The 25,240-nt window shown below is 35.1% G+C and overlaps 1 protein-coding gene across 1 annotated transcript in view; it reads right to left on the bottom strand.

Annotated features, from left to right (window-relative positions):
- Positions 1-4,389: 4,389 nt before the first annotated feature.
- The window catches only part of C3H7orf78 (chromosome 3 C7orf78 homolog), a 37,900-nt gene continuing 17,049 nt past the window's right edge, over positions 4,390-25,240 (bottom strand). The window contains 1 exon segment of the mRNA XM_077796434.1: positions 4,390-4,549. Within this exon segment, the coding sequence (XP_077652560.1) occupies positions 4,390-4,549 (160 nt within the window).

Raw genomic sequence — 25,240 nt, 5'->3', positions numbered from 1 at the left:
ACACAGGCAATTGAAAACCTCTGTAAGATTACTCTGAGAAGACATCATCATTTCTCTAGAAGTTTAGATGTTGGAAAGTGCTTTTAACCACAATAAAGATTGAAAAGCATGGTCTTGGGAGATTGATAATCTAAAATTATAACTTTAGCTTAAGCTCAAGTTGTAAATGGAGATCAGAGTTTAAAAATATAAAATTTAGGGCTGGGGATGTGGCTCAAGCGGTAACGTGCTCATCTGGCATGGGCGGGGCGCTAGGTTCGATCTTCAGCACCACATAAAATAAAATAAAGATGTTGTGTCCACCAAAAACTGAAAAAAAAATATTAAAAAAATTCTCTCTCTCTAATATATATAAAATTTAGACTAAATTACCTTGGGAGTGTAGCATTTTTTCCCTTTGTCTGACATTTCTAACATCTATTTACTAATAATTACAATTAACCTTTTATTCAGTTTTGTTTGTTTATAGCCCTGCTTTACCAGCTAAAGAGAAACAACTCCAATTTTCAAGGAATATGTCAGCAACATGTGAATGTTAGAACTGCGTGACATGGACCTATAGAAGTCACACATGACCAAATTATCATTTTTTAAATTTTTTTTAGTTGTCAATGAACCTTTACTTGTTGTTTGTTTATATGCAGTGCAGAGAATCAAACCCCGTGCCTCACACATGCTAAACAAGCCTTCTACCACTGAGCTACAACCCCAGCCTCCCAAATTATCATTTTTTTTTGTGAAGATACTTACAAAAATAAGGTTAGTTAATTAACCTAAATCAAAGGGAAGGTTTTTATTTTTTTTTAAAGTTGAGGCTTGATGGTTTCCTTCTGCTACTCAGGAATCATTTCTATTAGTCAGTCCTTATTTGAGTCCACATCCCCTGGCACATGTTTCAATTGAGCAATTTGACTGGTGTTGCTTTTACTCTTAGCTTCCCCTTATCTTGGTATTTTGAGGCTTCCCTGAAATCACAGACTTCTCTGAACTATTCCAATTAACTGAAGGATTTTTTAGTATATTTTATTTCACATATTTCAGAAAACACTGTATTTTGAAGCTGGCAAAAGGAACAACATCACCTTTGTGTCTTCTCATTACCTTTCCTAAAATGCCAAGGATTAAAAATAACTGCTCAACAACTCTCCCCTGGATTCCTAATAGTCACATTTCCACTTGAGGCCCACTTAGAAAGATGGGGAGCAATTTACTTCATCAAAGAAGTCCGGGACACTGAGACACTTGAGATAGCTTTTAAAGATGAAGGAGAATTATTTTTATTTTTCCCACTATTTTTTATTTTAATAGTTTTGTTGTTGTTGTTGTTGTTTTGGTACCAGGGGTTGAACCCAAGGGGCTTAACCCTTTTGTTTTTCATTTTGAGATAGAGTCTCCTTAACTTTCTCAGGCAAACTTTGAACTTGTGATCCTCCTGCCTCAGCCTCCTGGGCTGCTGGGATTACAGGCATGTGGCACCACACCTTGCTTATTGTGCATTTTTCTGATTAAAGTAATTACATGGGCTGGGGTTGTAGTTCAGTGGTAGAGCACTTGCCTAGCAGGTGTGAGGCACCGGGTTTGATCCTCGGCACCACATAAAAATAAATAAAATAAAGGTATTTTGTTCATTTACAAAAAAATAAAAATAATTACGCATGTTTATAGAAGATAATTTTGAAATTACTAAATATAAGCTAGATTAAAATACTCCCTAATCATACTATGTATGGATCCTCTCTGATACCATTTTAAACAATACTAAGATCACAATATGATATTTTGATTTGCAATTTTATCATCGTTAATACACATATCTTTTCTTTGGTTTAATGAGGCTAAAAGCAATGTAGAATTTCCAGAAAAAGCTATTTTTTTCTTTTAAAAACTCTGATTTGTTGGGTATAAACAATTTCATGTCATTTTAGAGTGAAAGTATAATTTAACTTTTTAAAATTTTGAAATTATAAATGAATTATACTCATTCATGATCATGTTATTCCTGCTCTCTATATTCATGAGCATTGTATCATTTAGGAAGTGAAAACACATCTTCATCAAATGGGCTTCAAATTCCGTCCCATAAAGGCTATAATATTTTAAAATTTGATGCATATTTTAAAATTTTTAATTTTTGAGGTGGTACAGACATAGCCATACATTATCTGACTATCAATCTTTCTTTTTTCCTCCATTCATCAACTCTCACTGTGTCTATGGGGTTAGGAGCACTATCATCAGTTCCCTGCTCTATCAATTCCAACTGTGTAACTTTTATCGAATCACTTTGCAACTAAATTTTCTCATCTTTAAAAGATTCTGTATATCAAAGGAAATAATTAGTAATGTAAAGCAAGAACCCACAGAGGGAGTATTTGCTTGCTACTCTTTTGACAGAGGATTAATATATGGAATATATAAAGAACTAAAAAAATTACACCCAAAAAATCAAATAACCCAATTAATAAATGGGCAAATGGGCAGACAAATCTCAGAAGAAGAAATGCAAATGGCCAACAAATAGGAAAAAACGCTCAACATCATTAGCAATTAGGAAAATGCAAATCAAAACTACACTGAGATTTCATCTCACACAAGTCAGAATGGTAGTCATCAAGAATACAGACAATCATAAATGTTGAAGAGAATGTAGAGAAAAAGGGACACATTTGCAATTTTGGAGAGATTGCAAATTAGGAAGACAACTATGGAAATCAGTATGGAGATCCCTCAAAAGACTCTCCATGGAACCACCATATAACCCAGCTACACCACTCCTCAGTATTTATCCTGAAGAATTAAAAGTCATCATAGTACAGGGATACATGCATACCCATGTTTATAACAGCATGATTCACTATGACCAAACCATGGAACCAGCTAGGTGTCCACCAACAGATGAATGCATAAAGAAAATGTGATATATATATAATGGAGTTTTATTCAGCCATAAAGAAAAATGAAATTATGTCATTGCAGGACAATGGATGGAACAGAGACCATTATATTAAATGAAATAAGTCAAACACAGAAGGTGAAGGTTTGTATGTTTTCTCTCATATGCAGAAGCTACAGAGGAAAAGAAAAAGAAAGACAGGGAAAGATCTTATGAAAATCAAAGGGAGATCAATAGAGGAAAGGGACCAAGGGGTGAGAGGGGAGGAGAAAGGGGAGAAGTTTTGGGGATTGGTTTTGGCCAAATTATATTGTTATATTGTGTGCATGTATAAATATATATCTACAAATCTTATCATTATGTACAACTACAATGCATCAGTTGAAATATGGAGAAAACATATTAAATAAATGAAAAATAATGGCTTTGTATTCCATTGTATTAATATACCACTTCTGTATTAATATATTTATAGTGTTTTCCAAATGCATCAATTTGAATAAAATGTCACAACAACCTTCCATGTATACTGTTCTTTTAAATGCATAATTCTATTTCTATACAGTAGACTTCTAAAAGTTGAATTACTGGGCCAAGTGACTTATGCATTTCTTAAAATATTAACATATTATCAAGTTATATTCTCTGAGTCAGTATATAAGAGTGACCATTTTCCCATTTCTGAGCATTAAATTCTAAGAATCTTTCCTTTAAAACATTGTCAGTCGGCGATCAGGTGGAATCCCGCCAGCCAAGCCAAGCCTGCACAGACCCCCGGGCTGAGTACAGGATTTTAGACAGGGAAGGAATCAGCACAGTCCCATCCCCCACAGCGGACACTCCACCAAGGCAATCAGCAGCCAGCATCTTGAAAAGCTGAAGTATCCACCGCCACTCTCCGACAGATCGCAAACAACAAAACAGGTGTGTGGCACTCAGCGCATCCCCCATACATCAGGAACTCGCATAAAATCTCTCCTGGGCTTTCCGGGGGAGGGAGTATCAGAGTGAGCCTGCATAAAGACTAGGGGGAACTAGAGGCACCTGACCTGCAAACCCCCTCCCCATTTGCAGCCAAAACGAAACCTGTATAGCTAGCGCTGGGGGAGGGGCAAGCAGGAAAAATCAAAAGGATAGAGTGCCTGGGATCCCAATTGCCAACTGTGGGACCCTGGAGATCCAGGCAGACTGATTCTCGCAGCCTGCCCCGCGGCTACAGAAGGCGTGGCGCCCCAGGGAAGCGATTAATTAGCAAGCAGGAAGATAAGTGACTGCAACTTGGTGGAATCCCGCCAGCCAAGCCCGCACTGACCCCCGGGCTGAGTACGGGATTTTAGACGGGGAAGGAAGTGGTACAGTCCCATCCCCCACAGCGGACACTCCACCAAGGCAATCAGCAGCCAGCATCTTGGAAAGCTGAAGTGTCCACCGCCACTCTCCGACAGATTGCAACAACAAAACAGGAGAAACCAAGACTAGCAGGAGACACCAGGAGGCTAGAGGCAAGGCCCTCGCGACTGGGCAGCTGGAAACCGCAGGCCTGCCGGTGAGAGTTCACCCACTGCCCGCGTAACTGGGCGGTAGGAGAAAACCGCCCGCAGGCGACCGGTCATCAGCCCGCGGCCTGTGATACTGCCCGCCTGCCGCGACCGGGAGCTGAAACCAAACAGAGACAGTCCAGTCACACCCCCTCATCAGGACACCCCGGCAAGGAACTGGGGCCGGTCATAGCAAAGTAGTGTCGTCACTGGAGCTCAGATGTCGGAACTTCCTTCACAGCGGAATCCACGTTAGCAGGCATAGTTTAACAACACAAAGGAGAGACATCAGAGTAATACAGAACCAAAACAAATCTATAGAAGAGAGCAGAAACACGACAATCCAATAGAGCTGGAAAGCAATGGGGACAACATGAGAAAACAAGGGAAAAAAGGAGTACAAAAAATGCAAGACAACTTAATTCTACAAGAGGACATAGAAACATCAGAAGCAGGGATAGGGAAAGAACTCAAGGCATACCTAACTCGAATGGAAAGGAATATTAGAGAAGACATGAGACAGCAAGTCCAAGCAATAAAAATATATTTTGAAAATGAATTAAACAAACAAATTCAAATGGCAAAGAACGAGCTCTACCAGGAGATAGAGATCTTAAAAAAAAAATCAAACAATAATCCTAGAATTGCAGGAAACTATAAACCAAATTAAAAACTCAAACGAGAATATTACAAATAGACTTGATCAAGTAGAAGTCAGAACATCAGATAATGAAGACAAGGTATATCAACTTGAAAAGAGTATAGTCAACACAGAAAAGATGCTTAAATCCCATGAGCAATCTATTCAAGAGATATGGGATGTCATAAAAAAAACAAATTTGAGAGTCATCGGGATAGAAGAAGGCACAGAGATTCAAACCAAAGGAATGGACAGCATATTAAATGAAATAATTGTAGAAAACTTCCCAGATATGAAAGATGGAATGGATTGCCAAATCCTGGAAGCCTACAGGACCCCAAACATTCAAAACCATAATAGACCAACTCCAAGACACATAATTATGAAGATAGCCAACATACAGGACAAGGAGAGAATATGAAAAGCTACTAGAGAAAAGAGGCAGATTACATTCAGGGGTAAACCAATTAGGTTAATGACTGATTTCTCAGCACAGACTTTGAAAGCGAGAAGATCCTGGAACAATGTATTTCAAATGCTGAAAAATAATGGATTTCAACCAAGAATACTGTATCCAGCAAAATTGAGCTTCAGATTTGACAACGAAATTAAAATCTTTCACGATAAACAAAAGCTAAAAGAATTCGCAGCAAGAAAACCAGCACTGCAAAGCATTCTGAGCAAAATACTACAAGAAGAGAAATTGAAAAATATTGCCCAAAACTAAAAACAAGAGGTATCTCAGTAAAGGAGGAGGAAAATAACCAAAAAGTAAAACTAGCCAAACTAAAATAAATAAATAAAGAAGCATGACTGGAAGTACAAATCATATCTCAATTGTAACCTTAAATGTTAATGGCCTAAACTCACCAATCAAGAGACATAGGCTAGTAACCTGGATCAAAAAAACAAATCCAACAATATGCTGCCTTCAGGAGACTCATATGATAGGAAAAGACATACACAGGCTGAAGGTAAAAGGTTGGGAAAAATCATACCAATCACATGGCCCTCGGAAGCAAGCAGGAGTGGCCATACTCATATCGAATAAAATCAACTTCAAACCTAAGTTAATTAAGAAGTATAAAGAAGGACACTATATACTGTTAAAAGGAACCATCCACCAACAAGACATAACAATTATCAATTTGTATGCACCAAACAATGGAGACGCAACGTACATAAAACAAACGCTCCTCAAGTTCAAGAGTCAAATAGACCATAACACAATAATTACGAGTGACTTCAACACACCGCTCTCGCCATTAGACAGATCCTCTAGACAAAAACTGAATAAAGAAACTATAGAACTCAACAGCACAATCAATAACCTAGACCTAACCGACATATATAGAATATACCAACCATCATCAAGTGGATACACGTTCTTCTCAGCAGCACATGGATCCTACTCAAAGATAGACCATATATTATGCCATAAGGCAACTCTTAGTAAATATAAAGGCGTGGAGATAATACCATGCACAATATCTGACCATAATGGAATGAAATTGGAAATCAATGATAAAAAAAGGAAGGAAAAATCCTACACCACATGGAAAATGAACAATATGTTATTGAATGATCAATGGGTTACAGAAGACATAAAGGAAGAGATAAAAAAATTCTTAGAGTCAAATGATAATACAGACACAACATACCGGAATCTATAGGACACAATGAAAGCAGTTTTAAGAGGGAAATTCATTTCCTGGAGTTCTTTCATCAAAAAAATAAAAAACCAACAAATAAATGAACTCACACTACACCTCAAAAACCTAGAAAAGGAAGAACAAAACAACAGCAAATGTAGTAGAAGACAAGAAATAATTAAAATTAGAGCAGAAATAAACGAAATTGAAACAAAAAAAAACCATTGAAAAAATTGATAAAACTAAAAGTTGGTTCTTCAAAAAAATAAATAAGATAGAAAAGCCCTTAGCCATGCTAACAAAAAGAAGAAGAGAGAGAACTCAAATTACTAATATATGGGATGAAAAAGGCAATATCACAACAGACACTACAGAAATACAGAAGATAATTAGAAAGTATTTTGAAACCCTATATTCTAATAAAATAGAAGACAGCGAAGATATCGATAAATTTTTTAAGGCATATGATTTGCCCAGATTGAGACAGGAAGACACACACAATTTAAACAGACCAATAACAAAGGATGAAATTGAAGAAGCCATCAAAAGACTACCAACCAAGAAAAGCCCTGGACCGAATGGGTATACAGCAGAGTTCTACAAAACCTTCAAAGAAGAATTAATACCAATACTTTTCAAGCTATTTCAAGAAATAGAAAAAGAAGGAGCTCTTCCAAATTCATTCTATGAGGCCAACATCACTCTGATTCCAAAACCAGACAAAGACACTTCAAAGAAAGAAAACTACAGACCAATATCTCTAATGAACTTGGATGCAAAAATTCTCAATAAAATTCTGGCGAATCGAATACAAAAACATATCAGAAAACTTGTGCACCATGATCAAGTAGGATTCATCCCTAGGATGCAAGGCTGGTTCAATATACGGAAATCAATAAATGCTATTCACCATATCAATAGGCTTAAAGACAAGAACCATATGATCATCTCGATAGATGCAGAAAAAGCATTTGACAAAGTACAGCATCCCTTTATGTTCAAAACACTAGAAAAACTAGGGATAACAGGAACTTACCTCAACATTGTAAAAGCTATATATGCTAAACCTCAGGCTAGCATCATCCTAAATGGAGAAAAACTGAAGGCATTCCCTCTAAAATCTGGAACATGACAGGGATGCCCTCTATCACCACTTCTATTCAATTTAGTTCTCAAAGAACTAGCCAGAGCAATTAGACAGACAAAAGAAATTAAAGGCATAAAAATAGGAAAAGAAGAAATTAAATTATCGCTATTTGCGGATGACATGATAATATACTTAACAGACCCAAAAGGATCTACAAAGAAGCTGCTAGAGTTAATAAATGAATTCAGCAAAGTGGCAGGTTATAAAATCAACACGCATAAATCAAAGGCATTCCTGTATATCAGCAACAAAACCTCTGAAAAGGAAATAAGGAAAACCACTCCATTCACAATATCCTCAAAGAAAATAAGATACTTGGGAATCAACCTAACAAAAGAGGTGAAAGATTTATACAATGAAAACTACAGAACCCTAAAAAGAGAGATAGAAGAAGATCTCAGAAGATGGAAAAATATACCCTGTTCATGGATAGGCAGAACTAACATCATCAAAATGGCGATATTACCCAAAGTTCTCTACAGGTTTAATGTGATGCCAATCAGAATCCCAAAGGCATTTCTTGTAGAAATAGACAAAGCAATCATGAAATTCATATGGAAAAACAAAAGACCCAGAACAGCAAAAGCAATTCTAAGCAGGAAGTGTGTATCTGGAGGTATAGCGATACCAGAGCTCAAACTGTACTACAAAGCAATAGTAACAAAAACAGCATGGTACTGGTACCAAAACAGGCAGGTGGACCAATGGTACAGAATAGAGGACACAGAGACTAATCCACAAAGTTACAACTATCTGATATTTGATAAAGGGGCTAAAAACATGCAATCGAAGAAGGATAGTATCTTCAACAAATGGTGTTGGGAAAATTGGAAATCCATATGCAACAAAATGAAATTGAATCCCTTTCTCTCGCCAGCCACAAAAGTTAACTCAAAATGGATCAAGGAGCTAGATATCAAAACAGAGACACTGCGTCTGATAGAAGGAAAAGTTGGCTACGACCTACATATTGTGGGGTCGGGCTCCAAATTCCTTAATAGGAGGCCCGTAGCCCAAGAGTTAATAACAAGAATAAACAAATGGGACCTACTTAAACTAAAAAGTTTTTTCTCAGCAAGAGAAACAGTAAAAGAGGTAAATAGAGAGCCTACATCCTGGGAACAAATTTTTACCCCTCACACCTCAGATAGAGCCCTAATATCCAGAATGTACAAAGAACTCAAAAAATTAAACAATAAGATAGCAAATAATCCAATCAACAAATGGGCCAAGGACCTGAACAGACACTTCTCAGAGGAGGACATACAATCAATCCACAAGTACATGAGGAAATGCTCACCATCTCTAGCAATCAGAGAAATGCAAATCAAAACCACCCTAAGATACCATTTCACTCCAGTAAGATTGGCAGCCATTATGAAGTCTAACAACAATAAGTGTTGGCGAGGATGTGGGGAAAAGGGTACACTTGTACACTGCTGGTGGGACTGCAAAATAGTGAGGCCAATTTGGAAAGCAGTATGGAGATTCCTGGGAAAGCTGGGAATGGAACCACCATTTGACCCAGCTATTGCCCTTCTCGGACTATTCCCTGAGGACCTTAAAAGAGCGCACTATAGGGATATTGCCACATCAATGATCATAGCAGCACAATTCACAATAGCTAGACTGTGGAACCAACCTAGATGCCCTTCAATAGATGAATGGATAAAAAAATTGTGGCAGCTATACACAATGGAGTATTATGCAGCACTAAGAAATGACAAAATCATAGAATTTGCACGGAAATGGATGGCATTAGAGCAGATTATGCTAAGTGAAGCTAGCCAAGCCCTAAAAAACAAATGTCAAATGTCTTCTTTGATATAAAGAGAGCCACTAGGAATAGAAAAGGAAGGAAGAGCATGAGGAAAAGACTAACAGTAAACTAAGACGAATGGGGGGAGAGAAAGGGAGAGAGAAGGGAAAGCACATGGAAATGGTAGGAGACCTTCAATGATACACAAAATTATAAGAGGTTATGAGGGGCAAGGGGGAGGGGAAAAAAGGGAGAGAATTGAACAACAGCAGAGGAGGTAGAGAGGGAAGATGGGAGGGGAGGGGAGGGGAGGGGGGATAGTAGGGGATAGGAAAGGTAGCAGAATACAACAGTCACTAATATGCCATTATGTAAAAATGTGAGTATGTAACAGAAGTGAGTCTGCAATTTGTATTTGGGGAGTTCAAAACCCAATTAAGTCAAATGTATGAAAGATGGTATATCATGAGATCTGTAATGTTTTGAACAATCAATAAAAAAATGAAAACTAAAAAAATAAATAAATAAATAAAAAATAAAACATTGTCAGTCGGATACATAATAACTGTATTTCATCTTTGAAGAGTTGTATTTCTCTGATTATTAGTGAAATTGAGCATCTTTCTTCTGGGAATTTTATATCATATTATTTGTACCTATCTACTAAAGTACATATTTTTATTTTATGTGAAGAATATTAATTTTTTCTTTCAGGAGTATTGCAAATACATCATTTCTTTTTTCTTTTGTTTTCTCCAGAGGAATGTCTTCCTACTCTGATATTCAATAACATTCCTATATGCTGTATTGTAAAAATTTTGGAGCTTTGTATTTTTCTTTAGATTTTTACACTACCTGAAATCTACATTTTTGTTATCATGTAATGTAGTAATATAATTTTTGTCCAAATTAAAATTGTATTTCTCAATATGAGTTCTTAAATAACACATGTATATGTATTGATTTAGAATATAATATTTTCACACATAATATTCTTATTTCTTAAGTTTCTATTTAGTTACTCATTTATTATATTTATTTTTCTGTAGCATGCTTTTATCACACTCTTTTTTTTCTTGTAATTTGAGCTATGACAGATCCTTACTATTTTTTCCCAAAAATTTCTTATCAATGCTTATATATTTTTCTATATGAAATAATGAATTAATTTTACATTAAATTTTAACATTAATTTAATCTACCCTTTTAAGAACATAGTATAATGTTCACATTTAAACATGTCTTAGTAGATAGCAATAAATAATATTTCAGAATTTTTTAAAGTTGTTATTCTTAAACCTTTTATAATCGAGTATAACATATATTTTTAACCTAGTAAATGTCAGCAAATTTGAAATTCAAGATAGATATAGTTCTAGAAAATGTGAAGTTCCAAAATGACATAAAAATACAAAATCTGAAGAAAGCAATCAATATATGTTAAGTAAACAACATTGTTTTAAAAGCAAAAAGTTTCCTTCCATAAAGTACCAGGCCCAAAAAATTTTACATGGGTTCACCACATTTATTTCCATTGTCTACTAGTTGACATAGAAAAAGAGAAAAGATGCTAAAACCATTTCTAAACAGAAATCAGCTATTATAATTACACATTCCAATAAAGCCAAATTAAGAAAATATAAGTGTGGGTTTATTTTCATTTATGAATATTAACACCAATATCATAAAATTTTATTCAAATAAAAAATGTGTTTTGTTAAAAGAAAACAAAATAAGATTATACCAGCAAAGTAGAAAATATTGTTCAACATTCCTAGAAAACTACTTAGAAAGGCAATTTCATAATTAAATGCCATAATAAATTACATTAAAAAAAACTTATCAAATAGAAAACTTCAGCATTTCTTTCAAGGTTGGCTCAAAAAAAAAAAAAAAAAAAGAATAGAAAACCCATGACTTCATTCCTATCCAAAAAAGTACATTAGTCTCAGACAATGCAAAAACCAGGAAAAGAAATAAAGAGAGTTGAGGATTTGCTAGAAATAATCAAAATTATTTATTTGTAGATGATAGTCATGTAGAGAAAAAATCTAATAAGAGAACCTATTGGCAAATGAAGAAAAAAAAGAAATTAAAGGAAAGTTCAACAAGACTATAAAATAGAATTAGAATTATGTAAGGGAAAATTAACACACATTCAAAAGGGTCCAAAAAACTTATAAAATTTTTAAAAATCTAAAACAATTCAATGTCACCAGGAGCTAAGAATAGAAAGATTTCTTAAACAAAACCCAAAAAAGCATAAATTGCAAAGAGAAAACTGATAGATTTGACTTTATCACACTAAAGTAGTTTTGAAGTAGTTTTGAAGTCAATCACCTGTCCCAGAGCAGCAGAGCAGCGGCCCAGGTCAACTGGAGTGCAAGTGGCAACATGGACTGAGGCAAGCCAGGGTGTATCAACCTGTAGCACCACAGCAGCCTGGCCTGGGCCCCAAGTTCACAAAATACTGCAGCACTGAACCCCAAGCACCCACAGTTAACTGATGTGAACCTCCTGCTTCCCTCCAAGTGGTAGGAAAATGGAAGTGGGGAGACGTGATTGGAGATTAGCATAAATTTGAACAAATAGCATTGGTACTTTTCCAAATCCTAATTAACATAAATTTGGACCAATAGCATTGACCAAGTGCTATACAAACCCCTAGACTAGCACCCTCAATTGACAATCCCTGTTGGGTCCCTTCTTGCCCTATAGGAACTGTCTCCTTTCTTCCCACATGAATAAATCCTACTCTTTTGTACTCACTCTTCTTCATCTATGGATTTCAGTCTTCAAATTCACAATATAAGAATCAAATAGAAAAAAATTGGCAGTGAGCTTCAGAGGTCTGTAGCAACATTTGGAGGACACAGCCTGCCATTAGAGCTGCAACATACCCCTCAATGCTGGTAGAGATGAATCAGTGTTGCCAGCTGTGACTCATGCCAACAGGCATGCCCTTTCTAAGACTGCACCAGGGTTTGTCAGCTGCAGAGGGCTCCAGATTACACAGACCCCACCCACCAGTAGAGGCAGAGAAACTCCAATTTCATCTTCCCAGATGTACATGTAAAATATATTCAATTTTTATAAATAATTAACCATAATAAATGTATACAAACAAAAGGAAATCAGCAAGAAGCCCTATGGAAAGGTAATTAACAGGTATAGAATAACCTGAATGGTTCCTAAGTATGTTATAGGTATTCAATTATTATTACTACGGGGAAGGCATCATTCTGATTTCTTTTAAAATATAGGTGTTTTGAACCTTACAGTAACTCTGTCATCTAGACAGCATCTTCTTTTTCAAACTAGGACACAGGAAGCAAGTGAGGGTCTCAGCAATTCAGCAAGACTCTGTCTTAAAATAAAAAATAAAAATAAAAAATAAAAAGGACTGGGGAGGTGGCTCAATTGAACTCCCTGGGTTCAATTCCTAGTACCAAAAAAAAAAAAGAAGAAGAAGAAGAAAAGGAGGAGGAGGAGGAGGAGGAGGAGGAGGAGGAAGAAAAAGAAAGGAAGGAAGGAAGGGAAGGAGAAAAAAAGAAAGCTACAACAGTATTAAATGGTTGTGCTAGATCAATTAGGTTTGACATTAACAAATAACGTCAACCAAAATGCACCCACTATTAAGACTAGATAAGGTTTTAGGAAAGGAAAAAGATTAGAAAAACAAGAACAAGGTATAGCAGCACCAATACAAATAGATCAAGGAACGGACAGACATGGGTTGGATTTTCAGAAAGGGCCACTGAGACAATAAAAATTACTTGGAAATCAGAAAGACCAGTATGGGTTCCTCAGTGGCCCCTGACTAAAGAAAAGATACAAGCAGCCCATGACCTGGTCAAACAACAATTAGCGGAAGGACATATACAACCTTCTGTATCTCCCCATAATACTCCCATTTTTGTCATCAAAAAGAAATCTGGTAAATGGAGATTATTGCAAGATTTAAGAGCCATTAATAATGAGATGGTTATTATGGGACCTGCTCAATCAGGGATTCCTCAATTGTCTCCTTTGCCAAAAACTTGGTATGTTTTAGTTATAGATATTAAAGATTGTTTTTTTTCAATTCCAATTCATCCTGAGGATAGTCCACATTTTGCATTTACTATCCCTGCACTGAATCATGAAGGTCCTGATCAAAGATGGAAAATGGAAAGTACTCCCTCAAGGGATGGCTAACAGTCCAACTATGTGTCAAATCTATGTTAACAAAGCAATCCAGCCACTTAGAAATCAAAATCCTGAACTACAAATATTTCACTATATGGATGATGTATTATTAGCACACAAAGATAAAAACATTGCTAGAATGTTATGCCACACTTACAAATTTATTAAAAAATTATAATCTAGAGATAGCAATAGATAAAGTACAATTGAATTTTCCAATTAATTATTTAGGAGTTCTATTATCCTCAACCATGGTCCGTCCACCAAAAATTCAAATACGAGTAGATCAACTCAAATCACTTAATGACTTTCAAAAGTTATTAGGAGACATAAATTAGATAAGGCCTTATCTAGGTATACCAATAGGAGAGGCTTGTGGGAAGCCGGTGGTGGCAGTTGGACTCTGAAGGTTTTTCCTGAGGAGCTGTGTGGTTTGGTGTGTGTGTTCTAAAAATAAAGTTCGTTTCTTTTGACAAGTGGCTCGTGAATTGTGCCCAGCCAGACTGCGGCAAATGGTAGACTTATTTAAACAATTAGAATCCAAGTAAAATTGCTTTGAGCCCAGGCACCAAACCACTACAACTCAACTGCTTCTATAGTTAACTGATAACTATAATATAGTTATATAACAGAAGCTAGCAAGGTTGTGGAAAAAATGAGAAACCTAATATAATATTGATAGGGGCAGCTTTAACATAGTGTAGCTATTTGGAAAATAATTTGGCAACATTTAGTAAACACTCTAGGTACATATTCTGTGCTCCCAAATTCTACTTAGATATGTATACTCCAGAGTGTCTACTCTCAGATGCAACAGGAGGCATAGACAATGAATCCACCCAGAGTATATTGTGGTAGAAAGAAGTGGAATCAGAGATTAAATTTTGGTAAAAGTATAATGTCTAACTAAAATGTGATACGTGGATATGCATGAGAATAATAACATAGTGTCAGAGGCAATGAACAGCCAGGAAGGAATGGCAAGGTAGGCAGATTTCAAAATTATAAAGGTAAATAACAGAAGGAAAATGCAGTGTCACATACGCAATTAAAAGCATGCTGTTTTTATGGTGTTCATATTTTCAAATGACCTTGAAACACATGGAATGCAGCCTGGAAAAGTGTATGCTGAATGCCTGTGAGTCAGCGTGTGGTGGAGAACAGAAGGGGATTGATGATAGAGGAATGAATGAGAACAACCATACAATTAAAAACTGTGGAAAAGGAACACGAGTGGGTCATCAAAGTCAGTTGTGAAGCAAGGAGTACCACCAACTCAGCTCAACACATCTGAGATCCAAAATCCCTGTGAAAAACAAATTAAAATAGCAAAAATTAAAAATCTGCTATTCTATATTTAAATGATTTTTTGAATGCTTATATATCAATATATAAAATTCAGAACTGTTAGAATAAAAAGTTATTTAGAGATTTAGAGAAATCTTGAACTAAAATCCTGTACTAAAGATTAGTACAAAAAATAATACTAAGAATAGTACTTTGTACTAAAGAATAGTACAAGGAGAATTTTTGGAGATAAACATAGTGGTTCCAATCCCATTTTTTCCTATGTATAACTTTAGCTTGGGTGACAAAAGGAAAAATCCGATCCAGGAAGTGTCTCACATGAACTGTGAAATCTAGGTTACTCATTTACTATTTTATTACCGTCTGGTAAGAATGTGTAGAAAAATACTTGTTCCTATGGACCTGTAATCCTGCAGCATTATAAAAAAGTGATTATGATTTTTAAGGATAATGTAATTTATATCACATCTATTTTGGCCTTTCTTATATCCAATTTCAAAGTTTTTAGTAACCCTTTGAAGCATATTTACTTAATGAATTAAGTAAACACCAAAGAAGTAAACAGCCTGTTCAGTACTTAAAAAGACGCCAGTCAAATGTGTTCTGTCTGATGGTCTTCATTGCTCTCCTCCTGCCCTGCTGCCCTGACAGTCTTTTTTTTTTTTTTTTTTTTTTTTTGTGGTCCTGGGTCTTGTGCATGTGAGGTAAGCACTCTACTTACTGAGCTATATTCCCAATCCCTGCCCTGATAGTCTTTATTATGTGATTTTAATATTCAACTATTTAAAACAATAACAATGAAAAACTACAACATAAATATTCCTTAAAATTCAGAGGTAAAAAAGATGAAAGCACCTAGTTCTCACTTAAAGTAAAATATTTATGAATAAAAAGACACAATGTCTGGGATTTACTTTGAAGTCCTCCAGAAACAAAGAAGGGAAGGGATAGGTGAAATAGAATAGCCCAAGTGATGATAATTGTTATGTTGAGTAACTGGCATATAGGGGTTCAAAAATTCTTAGGTCAACTTTTGTATGTGTTTAAAATTAAAAATAGATTATCTTTTAATCAGGTATGTGATGGCACATACCTGTAATCCCAGCATCTTGAGATGCTGAGGCAGGAGAATTAAAGTTGGAAGGCAGCCTAGCAATTTAGTGAGACCCTAAGCAACTTAGTGAGGGCCTGTCTCAAAACAAAAAATAAAATAAAAGGGCTGGGTATGTTCCTCAGTGGTTAAGCACCCTAGGTTCAATCCCTGGTACCAAAAAATAATAGTCATACAAATTTTCTTTTAAAAATGATACACTTGGACATTGCATGCCTTTAAAAATTATTTAGCTACAATCGCCTTGTAAAATAACTATGAAATGAGTAAAGCTCTCAGAGCTGTATGGTCAAGTACATTTGTAGGACATGATATCAGTCCACGAGGCCAGCTGAGCTCTGGACTGACATTTGTATCCATTTTCCAAAATAAGAGGCAGGTATAGGCTACTTTTTCTTGTGTGTGATATCACCTGTAACTTTTTGAATAGCTCTTGTCCAAAGAAGCTATTTTCCCTCTCATCAAGCAACTTAAGACTAAATTGGCAAATAGTATTTACTTCAATCAAATAACTTAGTGCAGAAAGCGAAAGATTTTTTTCTTTTTTGCATTTTCCCCAAAGATAGCACAGAGAACAACTGCCCAAAAGGAGATACATGAAATTAGCTAATCTTACTGATAAACTTAAACTAATGACTCATTAATTTTATGGAGAATTTTCTTAAAACATTAGTTGAAAATTTGTAGTATCTATATCCACATTTATTATGCTAGTTCATGGTAATGTAAACATTTTAAATTATGAATGCTGGATATTGGGGCTAGAGATGTGGCTCAGTGATAGATTGCTTGCCTAGCATACATGAGGCCCTGGGTTCAATTCCCAGCACTACCAAAGGGGGGGGGAGGAACAGCTGGGTGTGATGAAGTACACATGTAAACTCTGCTACGCAGGAGGCTGAGGCAGGAGGATTCAAGTTTGAGGCCAGCCTCAGCAACTCAGAAAGATACTTTCCCAAAATTTAAAAAAAAGGTGGGAATGTGGATGTAGCTCAGCGGCAGAGTATCCCTGGGTTCAATCCTCAGTACTATAAGTGTGATTGATTGATTAATTAAAACATAAAAAGAATAATGATAGGTTGATAAGAATAACTCTGGATACCTCTCTCTTGTAGGTTTTCTAAAATTATAATAAAACTCTTTGGCTTCTTTCCTGTCTCATAACATGTAAAATAAACTTATTTCATCGTTCAAAAGGTCTCCAGAAGTTTAATTTCCCTTTGCAACCCAAGCAGATTTTCTGTTTAAGTAGCCTTTAACTTAAATTGGATTTAAGGATTACATGACTAAAACTGAATCTTTCCTCTAGAAAACTCTCTGCCATCTGTCAAGAGCAGTCTAAAAGTTTCGTTAAGTGAGGGTTGGGAGTGTGACTCAGTGGTATAGTGCTTCCTCAACCTCCCCATCTATAAAATGGTGATGATGAATCTGAGTATATATGTATGCACACATACACACAAACAAATATGTGTACATATATAAAAACATGCATATTGTTATAAAGCTTAAAAAGCATTATGCATAAAAATTAATAACTAGAATATTTATAGAGTATGTTAATAAAAATTAGCTATTGCTCTGAAATAGCATTCATATTTAACTTATATAGTAATAAATATGTAAATTTGAAAAATAATTGTTTTTGAAAAGAAGTTTTAGAACCATATTGATTGTATAGAAAGAGGAAAAAATATAGCATATAGTTATACAGTTGAAAGGTTTAAACAGTTGTCCTGACAGCCACCAAAAAAATAGTTTCTCATTGGAAAACTTGCTTTTGAGTCTTAAACTGCATCTGGTTTTAATTTACCTTGGAAATCTTTTTTTTTCCTAAAACAAATGCTTGATATTGACAGTGACATGATTTGTTTTTGTTTGTTTGTTTGTTTGTTTTAGTTGCTTTAACAAAATATGCTTAAAACTTCACTTCCTCAAAACTTTCACAAAGAGAAATAATGCATCAAGTTAGACCTTGGACTTCACCACTTGCTAATGCCATTATACAACAATATGAATATGATCAGCTTTATCTTTATGTCCTGATACAACCACCAGGTATTCCCACCAAAAAGACCCACCCTAATTAAGCTTCTTGTCAGCAAGATTTTACAAAGAGTGTTAACAGGATTTCATAGGAGTTCTGTAGGGTGCTCAATATGGTTTGAAGCTTCCTCTTTCTTGTAAGTGCCAGGTTTGCAGGACAAAAGATGTGACATACTATCTCAGGAGAGCTTATTGGGCAAAAAGTTATGATCTCTGTTTTCCTTGGTAAAAACTTGTGAATTCTCTGACCTGAAATATGGGACAAAGAGTATCTGTTATGTACTCACCCACTGTCATATAACCACCCCACTGAGTATAAATCTTAAAGAATTTCCAGACCCAGAGTTCGGAGAGTTTTAGGCATTAGCACCCCTCATTTGATGCAGCTTATATAAACCTGCTTCCTGAAGATTCCTCCGGTGTCCAGCCTTATCTGTCCTACATCAGTTCTTGTTCTTGTACAACTTAATTCAAACGTAGACCATTTCCTCACTGCTTTAAATTCATAATTATTAACAGTCTCACAAGCCCAGGATTAAATCCGTATTATTGTGGGTCTGATTAAAAGCTTCTTCAGTCACTCAAATGCCAATATTTTCTCCATAAGCTACATATCTTATCTAATAGGATCTTACTGCGTTCAATTCACTGACTCTCTATCACATATGTATTTAGAGATTGAGGCTAGATTAGCTATCTGCTATTGAAGAAGCAACTCTTTTTTTAAAAAAAGTCAAGAAGAACCCTCAAAATGCTCAGAGACAACTCAGAGGAGGAATTCCAGTATCTGTTGGATCTGCAGAGCCTGACAGCACTAAAGAGGCCCAGGGTCTGCAATCTTGCCTTCAGGCTGACCCTTTAGGAAGGTTTAAGAGGTGTGAGTTCTGGAGACCAATTGCATAAAATCAGTTCCACCTATTGCATAATATGAACACTTTTTTGTTTTTGTTTTTTTTTTTTTTTTTGGTAGATGGACACAATAACCTTTATTTTATTTATTTATTTTTTTAATGAGGTGCTGAGAATTGAACCCAGTGCCTTATATATGCTAGGCAAGTGTTCTACCAACTAAGCATGTTGTTTTTTGAAAGAGCAAATACTAATCTCTAGCTGCTTCTGTGTCAATTCATGTGAAGTGCAGAAGATAGTGCCTAGCACAAGGGAAGGACCTAGTAAATATTAGCTACTCTAACCAAAGCATGTGTTATTTATATATATGTGTATAATATATACACTTACACACAGGAACATATAAATATGCATGTATATAAACATGCAAACAGTATGCCTATTGGTTTTATCTTTCAATTTTCACTTATCAGGGATTCCTTTTTCAGGTAAGTACACATAAGTTATTTTTGAAATTTTCTTTCTAGGACATTGTACAGATGTACCATGTTTATGTTGATTAGTATACCTTTAGTTTTTCTTTCCTGATTTTTTGTTTTATAGTTTCAGGTTTTTGTTTTTGGTAGGGCTGGGGATTGAACCCAGGGCTTTGTACATGGGAGACAAGCACTCTACCAACTGAGCTTTATCCCCAACCCAAGTTTTAGGTTTCTATACTTAAGTTTGCATACCACTCTTTTTGAAGGACAAATTCCTGGAAATAAAACTGATAATTCAGGATTGCTTGATATTTAAAATTTTTAATAGATGTTTCCAAAGTATTTCCAAAATATATTGTACTATTTAATATTCCTAAAAATTGTGTGTAAAGGCAGCTTAATTCACAATAGCCAAATTATGGAACCAGTCTAAGTGTCCATCAATAGATGAGTGGATAAAGAAAATGTGGTATATACACAATAAAGTTTTATTCAACCTCAAAGAAGGATGAACTTATGACATTTTCAGAAAATGGATGAACTTAAGAACGTTAAGTGAAATAAGCCAAACAGAAAGTTAAGGGAACTTTCATATGTGGAATTTTTCATATGTGGAAGCTATAGAGAAAAAAAGAAGAGAAATGTGAAAGGAAGGAATCTCATGAAAATTGAAGGGAGACCAGTAAAGAGACCAGAAGGTGGAGGAGGGAAGGAAAGGGGAAAAACTGGGGGACAATTTTATATTATAATATAGTGTTCATGTATGAATATATAATAACAAATCTCACCAATATGTGTAATCATAATGTACCAATAAAAATTTATGTATAAGATTATTGCCTCAGACTTTAGTCAGAACTTAATTTAATTATTTTAAATCAAATGGGTACAAATTGTACCATATCCCCTTCCTAATAGTGAAGTTGAGCACATTTCCTTAAATTTTTTGGCTGCTTATGCATATTTTGTGACTTTTATGTTCACAATATTTATGTGTTTACCTATTGTGTGATTTCCTTAATTTTTTCATCATTGTGTATATTGCAAATATTAACTCCTTATCTCACATATGTTTTACAAGTATTTTCTCCTAAGTATTTTTGTTGTATCTGGACTTTTCTTCATCTTTAACAAGACCTTTCCACACCAAGATTAAAAAATCCTTCCATAGTGTCTGCTTATTAGAAGATTTGTATATTTATAGCTTTTTTTCTCTTTAGATAGACATTTAATCTACATGTAAAATACTTTGCACATTGTGGGTAAATATACTTATTTATTTTCAGCCGCATTAATAGTTTCATAGTTAAATAAGAAATCTGAGGTGGAAAATGAGAGGTGGATGGGACCTTAAGAATTATTCAGGGGGGCTGGGGATGTGGCTCAAGCGGTAGCGCGCTCGCCTGGCATGCGTGCGACCCGGGTTCGATCCTCAGCACCACATACAAAGACGTTGTGTCTGCCAAAAAATAAATAAATAAATAAATTAAAAAAAAAAAACAGAAAAAAAAAAGAATTATTCAGGGGCTGGGGCTGTAGCTCAGTAGTAAAGTGCTTGCCATGCACATGTGAGGCACTAGGTTCATCCTCTACACCACATATAAATAAATAAATAATAAATAAATAAATTGTGTCCATCTACAACTAAAAAAATTAATTTAAAAAATCATTCAGTCCATGTCCCATTCATTATTCACATGGCTAAGATCTATCCAAAGCATATCTGCATTGAAAGTAATTTGTTTTGAATGTGTGGGCTTGATGGTGGGCCTGAAATTGTATTTGACCAGATCATTTCTTGCCTTGACATTTCCTACCCCGTGGGCCAGTATTAAGCAATTTGGCTAGTACTCTTTTCATGTTTAGCTTCTCTTTCTAGGTATTTTTGGTATTCCCTGAAATCATAGGTTTTATGAGCATATGCGGAAGCTATAGAGGAAAAAGGAAAAGAAAAGTGAAAGAAGAGAATCTCATGATTACAAATAAAGAGTATTGATTATTGAATCTGTTTTCTTTTTAAGTTACTTATTTTCAGAGTCTGACTAAGAGTTTCTGCAACTTCTGGTTTGACTCAATCTTCTTCTGAAAATAATGCAATGGCAAATGCCCACTGTACATGAAAATACTCATTTTTGTAGGCCAGGCCCAAGTAGGGAAAATATATGCAATTTGAATCCTGAAATATATGTATTGACATATTTGAACAAAAATTTTAAAGGTATGATGTGTAATTAAAGCTTGGCCATTTTTTTTTGAGAGAAGAGTAGGTTTTTTTTTTTACTCTTTTAATTTTTATTAGCATTTATTTTGTTTCTTTTTGCTTGCTAAAGTTATCATATAAATTTAAGGAATTTTAGAAAATATATAAAAGTATGCAGAAAAATTATATTCTTTAAAATTTTCACATATATTTCTAATCTTGCTGGGCATGGTGGCATACGCCTGTAATCCCAGCAGTTTGGGAGGTTGAGGCAGGAGGATTGCAAGTTCAAAATCAGCCTCAACAATTTAGTAAGGCCCTAACAACTTAGCAAGACCCTGTCTCAAAATGAAAAATAAAAAAGGTTGGGGATGTGGCTCAGTAGTTAAACCTGATTCCTGGTTTCAATTGTTGGTACACACACCCAAAAATTAATATGAATTTCCAATCTTTATGTATACATGTGATTTTTAAACAAAATAAATACTACCCATGATTTTTCTTTTTTCAAGTTTACTTTTTTTACTTAAAACAGTAGTTGAAAGTTGTGAGATTTAACATTAAAACCTGGAAAGATTGGTGACAGTTCAATGTGTGTGCTCTTGCCCTTTGGTAAGAATATACCCTTTCACGGTTTAATTTTTAAATTTTTTCTCCATTCATAACCTTTACATTTTCTTCATCACTCTTTGAGAATGCTAAGTAAGTGTTATGGTCAAATTGCCAAAGTCAATCACTGCCAAAAGGAAGCAGATATAAAATATATTGAATTACTAAGTAAAAGTGCTAGACAAGGGAGCTAATGCTTTGCAGTCGTAAAGTCTGGATTTTTTTCTAGGTCTTCCTACTAGCTGTGGAGCTTTTAGCAAGTTATATAAACTCTCCTCATGTTTCAATCTCTAATATAGAAATTTTGTCTTAAAAATAATTTTTGAGAACTAGACAGTGAATATAATGAGGTTTATAATAGCTAGCCTGAATAATAATCTTCCATGTATCTTAGTTATTATCTGTGCTGTAATGGATATTTCTAGAATAGTTCAATTAAATTTTAAAGACTCTTCAGCTAAAAACTTAAGTAATATAATATAGGTGATTAACAAAAATGCCTTTATTTTTTCCCTTTTTATTACACTTTATAATTATCTGTAACAGTGGGATTAGTTATAATATATTCATACATGCACACAATAAAATAGTATAAATTTGATCAATTTAATTCCCCAGTTCCTCCCCTTTCCCTCTCCACCCTCCCCCTGATTCCTTTCTATTCTACTGGTCTCCCTTCCATTTTTTTTTAATTTGTTCTAAATAGTTACACATGACAGTAGAGCACATTTTGACACATTGTACACAAATGGAGGACAAAAATCCCTTTAAAATGACTTTTATAAAAATACTTTTACTGAATGAAGTAAGGGTATAGAAAGATTCTATTTGATATCATTAATGACTTGGGATCCATAAAGGACTAAACTTCTTGGTTGGAAAAGTAAAGAAAAATGACTTAAAACTTGGAAGCTGGGCATAGTGACACATGCCTGTAATCCCAGTTGCTCGGGAGGCTGAAGCAGGAGAGTCATCAAGAGTTCAAAGCCAGCCTTACAACTTAGCAAGACCCTAAACAACTTAGTTAGACCCAGCTTCTAAATAAAATATAAAAAGGTCTGGGGATGTGGCTTAGTGGCTAACTGCCCTGGCTTCAATGCCCAAGAAGAAGAAGGAGGAGAAGGAGGAGATGGAAGAGGAGGAGATGGAAGAGGAGGAGAAAGAGCAGGAAGAGGAGGAGGAGGAGGAGGAGGAAGAGGAGGAGGAGGAGGAGGAGATGGAAGAGGAGGAGGAGGAGATGGAAGAGGAGGAGGAGGAGGAGGAGATGGAAGAGGAGGAGGAGGAGGAGGAGGAAAGAAAACTTTGAAATAAGGCCAAAGAACTACAGCATGACCTTTCAACATCATCCTGGTGTTCTGGTTATGAATCTAACCTAGATGTCTTTCAACAAATGAGTGGATAAAGAAAATATGGTGCATGTACACAATGGAATATTACTCAGCCTTAAAGAAGAGTGAAATTATGGTATTTGCAGGTAAATAAATGGAAGTAGAGAACATCTTGCTAAGTTAAATAAGCCAATCCCCAAAAAAACCAAAGGCCGAATGTTTTCTCTGATAAGAAGATGCTGATCTGTAGTGGGGCAGGGGGGATAGGGAAGAATGAAGGAACTTTGGTTTGTGTAAAGGGGAGTGAAGGGAGGGCTGGGGCTGTGGAAATGGGAAAGACAGTAGAATGAGACAGACATTATTATACTATATAATGTATGATATATGTAGTATGTATGATTGCACTACTGGAGTAACTCTGTACCACGTACAGTCAGAGGAATGAGACGTTATGCTCCATTTGTGTACAATATGTCAAAATTCATTCTACTATCAAATAAATTAATAGAAAAAAAGAAGCCCATTCAATGAGTGTTTAATTACATTGTCTACTATGGCAGCCTCTTATCATAGATGGCTGTCCTTGAAATGTGGCTGGTTGACCTCAGATGTACATAAATGTAAAATGAGCAGCAGATTTTGGAGACAACACAAAACAGGAATGTAAAGTATCTCACAATTTGTTATTTACACGTTAAAATCAAATTCTTGATATATCTGGCTACATGAGGTTTACTGTTGACATTATTTTTACTTTTTCTTGTGCCTCTAGAAAACTTAAAATTACCTATGTGGCTTATATTATATTTCTGTTGGATGGTGCTGGTTTGGAAGAACATACATAGCCTTGTATGACTCACTATTTAAAATTATTTAAGGCTTAGGCTTTGAAGTTTCATATTATATGGTAGATTTAGTTCCAGTCAGGAATGCAAATGATTTCCATCTGGAAAGAAAGATAACTCTATAGCTTATGATTTTATTATCCTGAAGAATATGCAGTTTGTGAGTAATGTAAGAACCTTATTAAGACTTTTTTTAAACATGTTTAGCCATGCCAATTTCAAAATGACCTTTGAACCAGCTTTGCCATCTTCCTGATTCCTTCACTGGAGAGGTAGTCAATCTTTGCAGTGTGTTCATTCTAGTGGTTTAATAGATGTGCTTTAATAGAGTTCATTTACAACTAATAAGACACATTAAGAGAAGTCTTTTTTTAACTTTCTGAAAATTATATTTTTTGTCTATTTATTTTTTGTTTTTTTTATTATTAGTTGTTCAAAACATTACAAATCATACATTTGATTCAATCAGATTATGAACTCACATTTTTGATGGAGCAAAGTCCTTATTCTATGGTAAACACTTTTTAATTATCTTGGCTTTTACTACCTTCTATAAATTCGTGGTGATTTTCTTAAAATTCAGCCACCATTGTTCGGAAAGTCACTTTGCAATTCACAGTTCACAAACAATACACAAAGAGAACTATAACC

The sequence above is a fragment of the Urocitellus parryii genome, chromosome 3 (assembly GCF_045843805.1).
Source record: "Urocitellus parryii isolate mUroPar1 chromosome 3, mUroPar1.hap1, whole genome shotgun sequence".
NCBI classification, from domain to species: Eukaryota; Metazoa; Chordata; class Mammalia; order Rodentia; family Sciuridae; genus Urocitellus; species Urocitellus parryii.
Note: the sequence above shows the minus strand (reverse complement) of the source record. Positions and strands in the feature narration are given on the sequence as shown.